The sequence below is a fragment of the Apium graveolens genome, chromosome 3 (genome assembly GCF_009905375.1).
Source record: "Apium graveolens cultivar Ventura chromosome 3, ASM990537v1, whole genome shotgun sequence".
NCBI lineage: Eukaryota > Viridiplantae > Streptophyta > Magnoliopsida > Apiales > Apiaceae > Apium > Apium graveolens.
In genome coordinates this window covers 35,007,705-35,020,925 of record NC_133649.1, presented here as the reverse complement: position 1 = coordinate 35,020,925, position 13,221 = coordinate 35,007,705, and the positions used below count along the sequence as shown (strand labels likewise).

The window sequence follows — 13,221 nt, the reverse complement described above, 5'->3', positions numbered from 1 at the left end:
CTTAATAACACCCAATCTTAATAAATAATCAACTGCTCTGATACCACTTCTGTAACACCCCCAAATCTGGGGTCGGGGATCCGGGTTGTCACGAGTTCCATTTCCCTTAATAACACCCAATCTTAATAAATAATCAACTACTCTGTACTGTGACCCCACAATAAACACACACACCACAAGTTATAGTCTCAGAGATGAATATCCAAAAATAATCACAAGTCATTTTATTCCACAATTATATGCCAATACACCTTAAACGGGTTTCTGAATAAATTTACATTTCTTTGCCATTATTACAATTGATAAAGATACATAAGTCTGGTACATCAAAAGTTGAAAGCCTAGCCTATTGGTAGTTCCTACCTCAGCTACAGCGATATCAACGCCTATAGGAAACTGCGGAACATTTCCTAATCTCTTGCAAATCGGGAGCTTGATCATGTTCATCTTTTCTATCTGTTGTTGTGTGATGAAAGAAGAAAGCAAGGGTGAGCAGCAAGCCCACCAAAATAATATGTATAATGATTAACAATATATGAGCCTTCTCATAGTACTCATGAAAGTCTTGGTCAAAAGAAATGAACCAAGTTTGATATCTTAATGCGATGAAGTCGCAAAATATTCAGTATATATACATATATACTTTTCAAAATCTTGGAAGTCCTCTTCCATGCATAATATACACAGAGTTCTAGTTTATAACTGTATAAAACTATCGTTGCAAGGTGATCTCATATATCTAACCTTGTTTCAACGTTTTTCTGAAAATCTTTGTCATGCATAAGATAATCATTTACTAGATATAAGTATATTGGAGTATCTTGTAACTTCATCTTTTAAACTTATATCTAGTAAATGATTATCTTATGCATGACAAAGATTTTCAGAAAAACGTTGAGACAAGGTTAGATATATGAGATCACCTTGCAACAATAGTTTTATACAGTTATAAACTAGAACTCTGTGTATATTATGCATGGAAGAGGACTTCCAAGATTTTGAAAAGTATATATGTATATATACTGAATATTTTGCGACTTCATCGCATTAAGATATCAAACTTGGTTCATTTCTTTTGACCAAGACTTTCATGAGTACTATGAGAAGGCTCATATATTATTAATCATTATACATATTATTTTGGTGGGCTTGCTGCTCACCCTTACTTTCTTCTTTCATCACACAACAACAGATAGAAAAGATGAACAGGATCAAGCTCCCGATTCGCAAGCGATTAGGATACGTTTCGCAGTTTCCTATAGGCGTTGATGTCGCTGTAGCTGAGGTAGGAACTACCAATAGGCTAGGCTTTTAACTTTTGATGTACCAGACTTATGTATCTTTATCAATTGTAATAATGGCAAAGAAATGTAAATTTATTCAGAAACCCGTTTAAGGTGTATTGGCATATAATTGTGGAATAAAACGACTTGTGATTATTTTTGGATATTCATCTCTGAGACTATAACTTGTGGTGTGTGTGTTTATTGTGGGGTCACAGTACAGAGTAGTTGATTATTTATTAAGATTGGGTGTTATTAAGGGAAATGGAACTCGTGACAACCCGGATCCCCGACCCCGGATTTGGGGGTGTTATAGAGGTGGTAGATGTGACAAGTTATTTCAAAATCTGCAACTACAACTACGTTTTTGCGGCTTCTCCTGAGCCTTACATACCTCCTGCCCAGCCCGAACTTGAGGGTGAAATCATTTTTTGAAAGCAGATCACCCCAGATGGGGAGGAGAGTTCCACCTCGGCCGAGGAGATAAAGGTGCTCGCTTGTCGCGACATGCCCACCTCGCTTACTCAAAATCATCTGGCCGAGCTCATCGAACAATTCCAGCTCGAGGGTCACGTTATCTTGCCCAGGACGCACATACGATGCTATAGGTCCAACCATCAAGAGAATGGAGGCAGCGTGTCTCGCATGGTTTTGTCAACTTTCTTGGCTAGGAATCTCTTCACCTCTCCACCCCTGCATTAGGGACGTCTGTGAATACTACCAGCTCCCACCCTTGCAGATCAACCCGAATGGATACCGGGCCACCCTCGCTCTGTACATCATGTACCATAAATGCGGGTACCCTACTTTAACCGTGAGGCAGCTAGGCTACTTTCTCAACTTGAAGCACTCGCCAAACGACTGTGGGTATTTCTATCTCTCTGTCTGGCCATGCTTCAATAAGAAAAACCTCATCCACAACGGGCCGAGCAACTCAGGAAAGTGGAAGAGCCCCTACTTCTACATTCACGAGGTGCCTCGAGTTCAAACTCACTTCTACTACAACCCATATAAGATAAGTCCTTTATGGTCGCATTTCTTTTCTTTATAATAGTTCTCTTTTAACAATCAACCGTTTTACTCATCTCCAGCCACCTCGCCTCGCACTGTCCTCCAGGGGAAGGAAAAAATAAACGCAGACAGCCTTTTAGGACTTCCTAGGGCGGACAGGGATATTCGAAAACTTATAACGACCTCGAACCTGGTCGCATGTGGGTTTTTAAAGGAAGGAGTGAAGCTGAATCCTCAAAAGAAGAAGTCAAAGAAAAGATCCAGGAAGGGTAAGAATATCGGGCCCGCATATGCGAGCTCATGTACTCGCATTTTTATATTTTCTGCACGCGTCTCACTTTACATTGCATTTTTATTTCCTGCATCTCTTACCTGCTCGCATCTTTCTTTAAATTGGTTAAGGTTTTTATCTTGCATGCACCCTACTGTAACTAATATATTGCTTATTGTCATCTTTCAGAAATGGCCATCTCACACATTCCCTTCATGGAGGAGGCTGAGCAAGCCGCGACCTCGGGCCTAGTTCAGCCCGTAGCTGCGACCACAGTGGCTCGCTCTTAAGTTAATCCTCCAGCTTGCATGACCACTCTCACTGAGCACCTCAAGAGCGGAGGGCCCTCTCCTCGGCTAAAAAGGTATCAAGGCCCCAAAGAGGGAAAAACCAGTGAGCCCGACCCGAAAAAGGCTGCTCCATCTGATGCCCCCCTCCCCACTTCTTCCTCTGCTAACGCGGTCATGACCATATTTTTCCGGCTCTCTCAGGCTCATATCAGCGACCAGGATGTGAAAAATTGGACTTCTTCTCTTGAGGCCAACAATGATGCGCTGACCAGGGCTGCGGCTGAGATGTACTACCGCCAGTTGTCTAGGGCTCGAGAAATGCGAGCCATCAGCCAGGCCAATATAAAGCTCAATTCCAAGGTAAAGTCCCTTCAGAGCAAGGTCAACGAGCACGGGCAGGATAAAGTTAAGCTTGTATTCAATTACAATCATAATATGCTTGATCTATCCTCTGCCCATGAGAAGGCGCTAAGGGACTAGAAGGAGGCCCATGACCTGGCCGCGGATGAGTGGAAGAGGGAGAAAGAGGCCCTCGAGGAGAAGGTGCTCGAGCTGGAGGGGTCAGTTTCTGCCTTGACCGCGGGCGGTGAGGCCGCCCTCGCAGATGCTAGGAACCTGGGGGCTAGGAACTTCATGAAATTTTTTTTATCAGCAAGGTTCCTGACTTCGATTGGGGTGCTTTGGGCGCTAGTACAGCTAGGCATGCTGAGAAGTTGAAGCTGAAGATGGAGAGGGATGCTCAGATAGCCAAGGAGGCCCGACTCGTAACAGAGCAGGCCTGGCTCGCAGATGAGCGAGCTCGAAAGGAGGCAGAGGCTGACAAGCCTTAGTTTAATTTAATTCGAAGATAGACTTTTGAATGGGTAAGCAGGCACCTTACTCGCCTCGTGTATGTATTTGAAATTTCTTGCCTTCGGGCTCAAATATTTATAACTTTGTTTGTATAAATTGTCAAGTCTTTTGTGCCCGCATTTACTTTTATCGTGCTAGTTGATTTTCCTTATTAACTTTCTCTATTTTGTATAAACTTAATGTGCCCCTGCTGACCAAGGGTTATCATAACCCTGGCCGCGTATGGCGGATGCTACACATTGACAGCGAGCCGAGCTCACCAGCTCGCATCGTTGTCTACTTTTCGGGTAAAACAAGTAAAATCAATGATAATTTTAAGTAAAACAAGCTCACATCCATGCTAACTCACAGTTGTTTCATGTATACTTGCATTAGCGAGCCGGGCCCATGGGCTCGCATCTCGTTCATGTGTCCTCTCTTCGCATAATATTAGCCATACAATTCAAATCAGATTTGCTCGCCTTCTTATTCCTTTTTCAGAAATGATCTTTTGCCACTACTGGTCTAGGGTTATCATAACCCTGGCCACGTATGGCAAACATCTTTATTTGGTAGAAGGCTGGGATCCTCGGCTCGCACCCTCGAGCTCATGTTGCCTTTTTAAACTTGAAATAAACCCAAGGAAAATAAATTCGCATCCCTATTGGCCTATTATTGTTGTCTGGCCGCATATGGCTGGTTTGTTTCCCTAGAAGCGGGATGGGACCATAAGTTTTAACAAAGGGGACGTGAGCCAAGGATATAGGCTCGCATCGCGGCTATCCTTAAATTTAGAGTCAGTTCTAAACTCACAAGGTATGCTTCTAGGTGATCGTGTGGGCACCTCTTTCTACTTTCACAGTTTTATCTTCATCTTTAACAATCCGTTTTGTGCTAACTATTTTTTCAAGTGGGCCGAGGCCCAGCTCGATTTATAGAGTTGTTGTAAAGTGGGGCGAGGCCCGTCTTGACTTATGATCTTAACATGTTAATGAAGCAACTGTTTTGTCCTCACATGGGCTCCCAAGGATGGGCTCCCCTGCTGGTATTTTAATCAATTAACATGTGTCAAAATATCAAGGCAATAAATAAATAGAAACCATTCATTCATAGATAATGGAAAGTGAAAAGATTACATGCCTGTGGTCTCAGGGAGGAACCTATATGGCATCCATATACCAAGGAGAAAGGGGTCTCCCCAGTTGTAGTCCTAGGGGTCGTTTGTAAGATCTCAGGACCTGTGTGAGTTCTTCTGGCCATGTTCCTTTCTTGAGTCTTTTAGCGACTTATTTAGGGCTCTCTTCTTCATCACTGGCCTCTTCTACAATACCCTCTTATACCAACATGATGGGCTGAGAGGCCTCCATCAGCAGGGCCCCTGGGTGCGGTTCCACTTGAATCCCCATGTGCTCAAAATAGTTCTCGGGCAATTCCTCGATTGAGATCATGTTACAAGTCTCGTGTCCCTCAAAATGTACTCTTTTTCTACCTTATGCCTCTTCCATGAGGTCATCATTTTCTCCCGGATTGACCGTCTCCTTTGATGTGTTCCCTAACTCTGCTGCCCTGAGTGTCTGGTTGTAGTAGACTCTCGATTCGTATTGACAGCTCTTCAAGAAGCCTACCCCCGTGAGGGTTGGGAATTTTATTGTCATGTGATGGATCGAGGCCACCATCCTCATTGCCCTCATAAGAGGCCTGCCCATTATAACATTGTAGGCACACGGCTGATCTACAACTATAAACATAGCGATCTGGGTGGCCACATAAGGCTCTTCTCCTACGGTCACCGGGAGCCGAATCGTCCCTTTTACTCCAATTGATTTTCCCGTGAACCCGTACAAGTGTCCACCTGTCGAGGTTAGTTCTCTATCCAGCAGCCCTAGTTTTTTATAGGCATCATAGGTTAGAACGTTTGTCGAGCTCCCAGTATCCACCAATGCTCGATGAACATTTACTGTCCCAATCTTCATTTTTATGACCAGGGCATCAGTATGGGGGTAGTGCACCCATTTTGCATTATTCTTCCTAAACACAATGTCATCAGCCTCCTTTTCAAAGAGCTCCGGGGGCCTTTGGCTCAGATGGTTGACGTTGGTAAGGGGTTTGTCCTTTGCTTCCCAGGCATATCTGTCCATCGCCTTCCGGCTGTATCCACCAATATGAGACCCGCCTAGAATAATATGAATACTGTCGGCCCGAGGTACCCTCTCTTTGTCTTTTGGGGGTGGGGGAGGGACGGTATAATAATCAGTCCTATGTTTTCGAACCTCCTTGAAAACCCACTCTGTAAGCTTCCCTTGTCTTATCAGCATCTCGATTTCATCCTTTAATTATCTATAATCAGCGGTATCATGCCCCGTGACCTCGTGGTATGCACAATACTTCGAAGTATCCCTCTTGTTGTAGTCTGTGAGAGGGGCTGCCTTCCTGGACACCCCCTTCCCAGCATAGGTAGCATATATGTGGTCGATGGAGGCTATCAGAGGGGTGTGTGTCTGCCATTTTCTTGTATAGGGCCTCCCCAAATCTTTATTTATCTTCTTGGGGATTGAACTACGCTGATATGTCTTCCTCCTCTCATCAGGGCTCGAGGACCGGTCTCTCTTGTCTCGATAGTTTTCTCTAATTTTCAGCTCCCTCATCGACTTCTCCACCTTCTTAAAGGGTTCCGCTTGCTTATAGAATTCTGCCAAGTTCCTTGGCTCGCTAGCCTGGAGGCTTTTCCAAAATTTTGACCCTTTTTTCAACCCCGCTATCAGAAAGTTCTTGATGGTCTCTTCTCTAGCACCTCTCACCTTAGGAACTTCATTATTGAACCGGCGAAAGTATTCCGCCAGATGCTCCCCCTTACTCTGCTTGATGTTGGCAAGCGTGGCCACATGAGGTGAGTAGTGGAGGGTGGATTGAAATTGTCGAATGAACAGGTCTTCCAATTGCCGCCATGTCCTTATGCTAGCCAGCCCTAATTTAGAGAACCATTGTTGGGAACTCCCTCGGAGTGATGTTGCAAAGAGTCTGCAGTGGGTTGGCTCTGGCACCAGATAGACCTCCATCTCTGTGTTGAATTGTATAAGTTATTCCGCCGGGTCGGCTTCGCTGTTGAACAGAAGATCGGGGTTGTGCCTGAATACTCAAGGCAAGGGAGATGATCGAATAGCAGCCGTGAACGGAGAAGGGGTCTGTTAGTTCCTAATAATGCAGAAAGAATTACAGAAGGGGGGTTGAATGTAATTCTTGTAAACTTTTTCTTGAACAATAAAATGTTCTAACTCAAACTATATATATAAGTGTTTTGATTTGCAAGGTGCGGAATCACAAGTTAAATAAATCAAAAAAACAAAGTAATAAAAAACACAAATTGTCTCACAGCTGCTTTACAAGTGAACAAACAAACTATAGAGAAATTTTTAACAGTTACAGCTTTTTATATTTCTCTTCTAAAAGTATTTGCTTAGTTGTTTATTCAACTAGCTACACTTGGTTTATATACCACCAAGTTTACATGGTAATACGACAGGATAATAACACAAAACTATCAAGTCAAACTCCATGCTGCTTCACTACTCTATTCCAGCATCTTTGAAAATCTTCTTAGCTTGCATGGAAATGGTAATGCTGCTTTGTTTTTCATTTCCTGTTAAACAGGCTGTCACATTCCTTTTGCAAACACCCAACGCATGTGACTATGCTGTCACTGTCAACAGATGTTTGAATTGATCATCCATCGGGTACATGTTTGTCATCCGTCGGGTTGTCTTGTTGATCATCCGTCAGGTAGCTTTGTTAATCATCCGTCGGGTACCCATTTATCAATTGACTCCATTTCATTTGTGCAGAATTACAAGACATCTTATATTTATATTTAATCAACCTATTCTGCACATCTACTAGCAGTCTACATGACTCATAAGCTATTATAGAATCTACACAAAGATGTTTACAGAAATGTACTACATGACTTATTATTACATAAGCTACTCACCCGATAGATATCAATTAGTCATCCGTCGGGACTATATTGAATCATCCATCAGGACTATAATTGATCATCCGTCGGGTGCTACATTTTTCACTAAGTTAAATCTACTAAGGTATTTTGTTAAAGTAATCATCAAGTTCACAACATATTCCCAACAATCTCCCCTAATTTATGTCTACTAGAATTGTAGCCATAAATTAAGAGAAACTTGATGAAAACAAAACACCCTAAAAATACAAATTTAAAAGGTAGTAGATAATACTAAAAAGTGCTGCAAAATTTATTGAAGAATTTACAAGACATAGTGTATAAAAATTTGCTCACAGTCATTTTCAAGGTGCTCCTCTAGTCTGAGCAGATTGATCTATTTCCTTGATGTTCTCGATTTCTTTCCAAGCTTCCTGTTGTTTTCTTCTATCTGATTTTGGAGCTGTCTGTGGAATTCAAGTTCATCAGCTTCTGACAGATCTAGCATTTCTTGCATTTTCAGTAGAGTCTCATTGTTAGAGATGCTTAGCTGGTCCTCTAGTCTGAAGAATCTTCAAACTCCCTTATCATCCATGAATTCCATCAGCCAGTAGGGCCTTAGATGCACTCCACTCCCTGTGTAAGGAATAGTTAAAGTCTTTGGGAGTGCATATTTAGCTCTAATACTCCTCAGTTCTTCAATCTTCTTTAGAACTAGTCTTCTAGTTGTCACATTGAATCCAAAGTTCTTCTTGAAAGATGAATAGACTTTTATCAGTTTAGATTGGCTCTCTTGAAGAATCCTGTGAAGTGGCCATGTCATTTCTTTTCCTCCCTTGTACTTGAATACTAGCCTTTCAGGTAGCTTCCTGTAAGCATCAATCCCTCTAACTTCTTCCAGTTCATCTAGATAGAGGTTTAGATCAGAGAACTCCTTGATGTCACAGATGTACATGATGTCTCCCTTGTTGACCTTGGTTTGAGCTTTAGTTAGGGATTTGGATCTGAGAGTTGAGGGCTTCACTTTCTTGACTGCTCTGGTCTTTATTTTCGTTGGCTTCATGAAATGAGGTAAATTGAGTTCAGAAATTGGTAGACTCCCCTAGTCTATTGGCTCATCCTTTGTAATGATAGGTTCGCAATGAAAATTCTTGGATGGATCTATCTTGAATTCTTCATGTGCCACAAAGGGCATTGATGTTTGAGTTGTTGTAGAAGTAGATTCTTTGGGAAAGTTGTTTTCCATCTCCTCATCACTGAAATCCAATTTTATCTTAGAAGGAAGCTTGTATCTAATTTTTCTTTTCTTTTGAGGTGCCTCTTGCATTTTCTGATCTTAAGATTCAGTGGTTTCATATGGTTGTTCAGGAATTTGTTGTGTGGGTTTCACAGCTTGTAACTTGGCCAAGATAGCAGCTTGCTCCTTCTTTTGTTTGAGCTTTTTAGCATCTAGAGCAGCTTGCTTCTTTTCTTGCTTCAATCTTGCCTTTTCTTCCCTTTTTGCTTCAACAAATTGAGGGTGTCCAGCCACCACACAAATTTCCTTACCATTTCTGAAAACCTTGGCAATTCTCCTTTTTAGAGCTGAATCTACAGGATCTTTGTTGAATGCTATAGACCTGGCAAATAGCTTCTTCTCATCAGGCTTTGGTGTTTCATACACTGTGTCCAAAGGGTTCTTGAGTGAAGACTTTGGGTAGTTCACCTTTGGCTTCATGATTAGATCTGCCTTTGGGGGTTTGATACAGGATGTTTAGCCTCTCTCTAGATAGTTCATGCTCATATCATTCACAGAAATTTGCCTGACTTGAGAGTGATGAATGACTGATTTTTCTGGCTTCTTTGCTAGACCAAATTTCTTTTGAATATCCTCATCAATTTTCTCCCAGTTGATTGGACTCAACTGCTTCTTCTCAGCTGCTCTCAAAGTGGTTGTTGCTTCATTTATCAGATCAATGCTATCTGTAGCTGGTGGCTTTGTGAAAGCAATTGTTGGCACAATTGCTTTACTCACTTGAATGTTAAGCGCTTTTTGCTCCCCCTTACTCCTAGAACTCTCTTTCTCCCCCTTTTTGTTATCAACAAGTTGAGTAGAGGAGGAGGTCTGTGCAGCCACCAGTTTTTGAAGAAAGTCTGTTTGTTGAGCTTGGTGTAGATGGATTGTTGTAAGAGAAGCTTCCATAGCAACCATTCTTTTGTCCAAGGAATCCACCTTGGTTGCAAGATCAGAATTTTTCCTGAGTTGTCTTTTGATGTCTGTCATTGTTGTCTCTGGAAGTCTAGCTTCCAACTTGTCAGAGATGTCTTTTTTAAGTTGATCAACTTCATTTTTTATTAGAGAAACATTTTGACTTTATTGGTAGCCTGAAATTTGCTGTAGTTAGAGAGAAGTAAGATGTGCTTGCAGAAGCTTCTTGGTGCTAGCATTTGTGGTTGATTGAAGTGCAGACTGTGTTTGGCTAATAAGTTGGATGAGTGTGGTCTTGAAATGGTGATCATCACATTGCTTGGAGAAGGCCCATGATGGCATGCTTGATCTGGAACTAGGGCCTAGTTCTCCCCCTATGTCCAATGGCTCTTCTTCACTATCTCCATCCGCACCTCCAAAGAATTCTTCTGAACCACTAGTCTCATAATCAACATCACCAGCTGTTGAGGGCAAAGCTTTGATGGCATCCTTAGCTCTTTGCATGGACTGTGTGGTGTGCACCAAATTGAGCATTCTTTCTGTATTGGCATTGCCCTGTCCAGCTAGAAGTTGATATGCTGAAATATGGTAAATAATTGTCTCAACATCCAAGGAGGTAGAATCTATAATAGCTTGAGTTTGCTGAGATAGTCCCTCCCTGTTTGCATCCTGGACATTCATTAACTCACTTACAATGACATCCACCCTTATATCTCCATTACCTGCATTTCTCTCATGTTCTCTCTTTTCTTGCATCAAGGTCTCATCTTGGCTCCACACCCTCACACCCTCACCTTCACCATCTAAGATGGGACTCCTCACACTCACTTTTTCCAGTCCTGGAGAAATGGACTGCATTGGATCACTCTTTTCCTCTCCTTTTTCCTGGGAGCAACCCAGACTCTCACTCAAGTCACTACCTTGCCTTAATCCTAATAGTGATTGTACAATTACTAAGTCATCTGTAATTGTAACTATAGTTGAACTTTGGAGTTGTGCAGAAACACCCGACGGATGAGATATATCCATCGGGTTAGTAATTTGACTATCCGACGGATGACTGCTGTTAGGCACATCCGTCGGGATACAATCACTACTCGACGGATGAACAATATCCATCGAGTGAGTAGAAATGAATGAGTGTGGAGTGAAGACTATTGTAGATTCTGTGCAGATTGATGAAAATTTTGGCATAGATGTCTCAACAGTCTCAGAAAGAAATGGCAAGTGAGCCAACAAATCATCTAGAAGATGATGCTCACTTGCATGGATTTTTGGCTTCTCCAAGAGAGTTAAAGATGGAGAATATAGTTGAGATTTTTGAATCATGTCAACATTCAAAGAGTGTGTGGGAGAATTTGGTATTTGAGGTGTTTCAATTTGTACAGATTTTGGCTGTGACTCCATATTTGTTGGAGCCACATCAATTTGACTTTGAGATGGTGCAGTGACTGGGTCTTTAGCTCCAGTTTGCACTGTGTGTGTAACCTGTGCATCCCCAAGGGTTTTAGGTTTTTTTTTTCTTGTGTAAGTTTGTGGTGACCTTGTGTCCCTACCCCTTTTGTTCTGTGCTCCTGGTTGAGAGCTTGTTTCAATAGTTACATCCTTTTGGGAGGATGAAACTAGAATTGAGCTTTTGTCCTTATTAACAACCACAGTTTGTTGGGAAACTGTGGTGTGGCTTAGTTTGGGTACACTATGCTCACCATCCTTATTCTTAGGGCTTCTTTGATTTTCACCTTGTCCCTCACCTATCTTTCCCACCTTCACACTCCCCTCTTTGTGTTTAGTGGATTTTACAACTGGCATCTTTTGAGAGACACCAGGGGGCTTTCTTTGTCTTTGTTTTTGAAACTTTGGTTTTGGTAGCTTGGGTAGGCATCTGTCTGGTCATTGACACAGATGCCACTACTACACTAGAAGGCAAAGAAATGTTTGAGGTTGGAAGAGTAAAGACAGTTGAAATTACATCACTTACCTGAGGTGCCTCCATTACTTGAAAGTAGAAGAGTGGCACCCCTTTGTGGTGATCTGCTCTATTGAGATCTGCAATAATTCTTCTTTCTTAAACCCAACAATTTAACTTGTTGGTTGGGTTCTCAATCACAATGTCCTCGGAGAGGTGGTTAGCAAGCATCATGAAAAAATCTAGCATAATACACACTCTTACCCCTCTTATTGAGCTCCCCTAACTTAAACCCCAACTTAAACAAGACTAGATCACTAAAAATTAAAGTATTTATCAGTTACAAGCATGTAAAGCATGGAGATATTAATAGAATCAAAATTGCTAATTTTACCAGAAAATACTTTAGTAACTACATCACACAGGTAACTCCATTCTTTCCTAAGACCCAATCTCCTAATTTCACTTAATTTAGAGATGGTGAGTGCATAACCCATGGAGTTTAACATGTTAACAATATCAGTGTCTGTGTGTGGAGTAGTGACATATATTATCAGGAATCTTAAAGCATGCTTTAACAATGTCACTATTAACACAGAATTCCTTACATTTAATAGTGAAAGTGATGGCCTTGTCAGTTGAGTTGTACACTGCAGTTGTCCATATCTCCTCCACAACCTCACAGTAGATAGTGGGAGAATCTAGCATGACATAGTTGAGCTTACAGCCTTGCACAAAATCCATCATTTTGTGGTAGTCGCCAAACAGTTGAATCCCCTTGTTCACTAGAACTGTGAAATTGTTCTTCTCATAGATAAATCCAGTTTGAGATATGATTTTGACGACTGGTGCTATTGTTAGAGAGTAAAAATTGCACAGAGAGAGGGTAATTGCTTTTGAGAAAGAAAGAAGTTAGAGCAGATGAATTGAGAATGATAAAAGAAAAGTAATGAAAATGAATTTTACTTTAATACTCTCTCAAAAATAAACTGACAAAAGTAATAAAGAACAAATCAAATTTGCCCAAAATAGCCGTTTAAAGTAAAATAAACTGTCAAAATTCTATCAACCATCCGTAGAAATATACTTACAGACTGTAAGTAAACTCGATGGATGATGTTCAGAGAATTAACGACCATGATTTAGACAACTCGACGAATGAGGATAAAATATTTGATCCGTTGGGTTATTAAAATAATCCAGAAAAATAATTGAATTTTAGATATTCAATTCTGATGGATGATCAAACTCGATGGATAATGATCATCCATTGGGATGTAAATTTTGACTTAGCCAAAATTTCATCCAAGGCAGAAAAATCAATTAAATTTATGGCTGCATTACAACTTGTAAAAATATTTGACATAATTCAAGAATAATTAAGCATACCTAACTCACTTACCAACCTTGAAAAAGTGGATTCATCCAGTGGCTTGGTAAATATATCTGCAAGCTGTTTTTCACTTGGAACAAAATGTAGTCCCACAGTACC

General features: G+C 41.3%; 1 protein-coding gene across 1 annotated transcript; it reads right to left on the bottom strand.

Moving 5' to 3' along the window:
- Positions 1 to 6,019: 6,019 nt before the first annotated feature.
- LOC141714099 (uncharacterized) lies at positions 6,020 to 6,742 on the bottom strand. The gene has a single exon (XM_074517640.1). It carries the CDS (start codon positions 6,740 to 6,742, stop codon positions 6,020 to 6,022), a length of 723 nt encoding a protein of 240 aa, XP_074373741.1.
- Between the last annotated feature and the right edge of the window lie 6,479 nt (positions 6,743 to 13,221).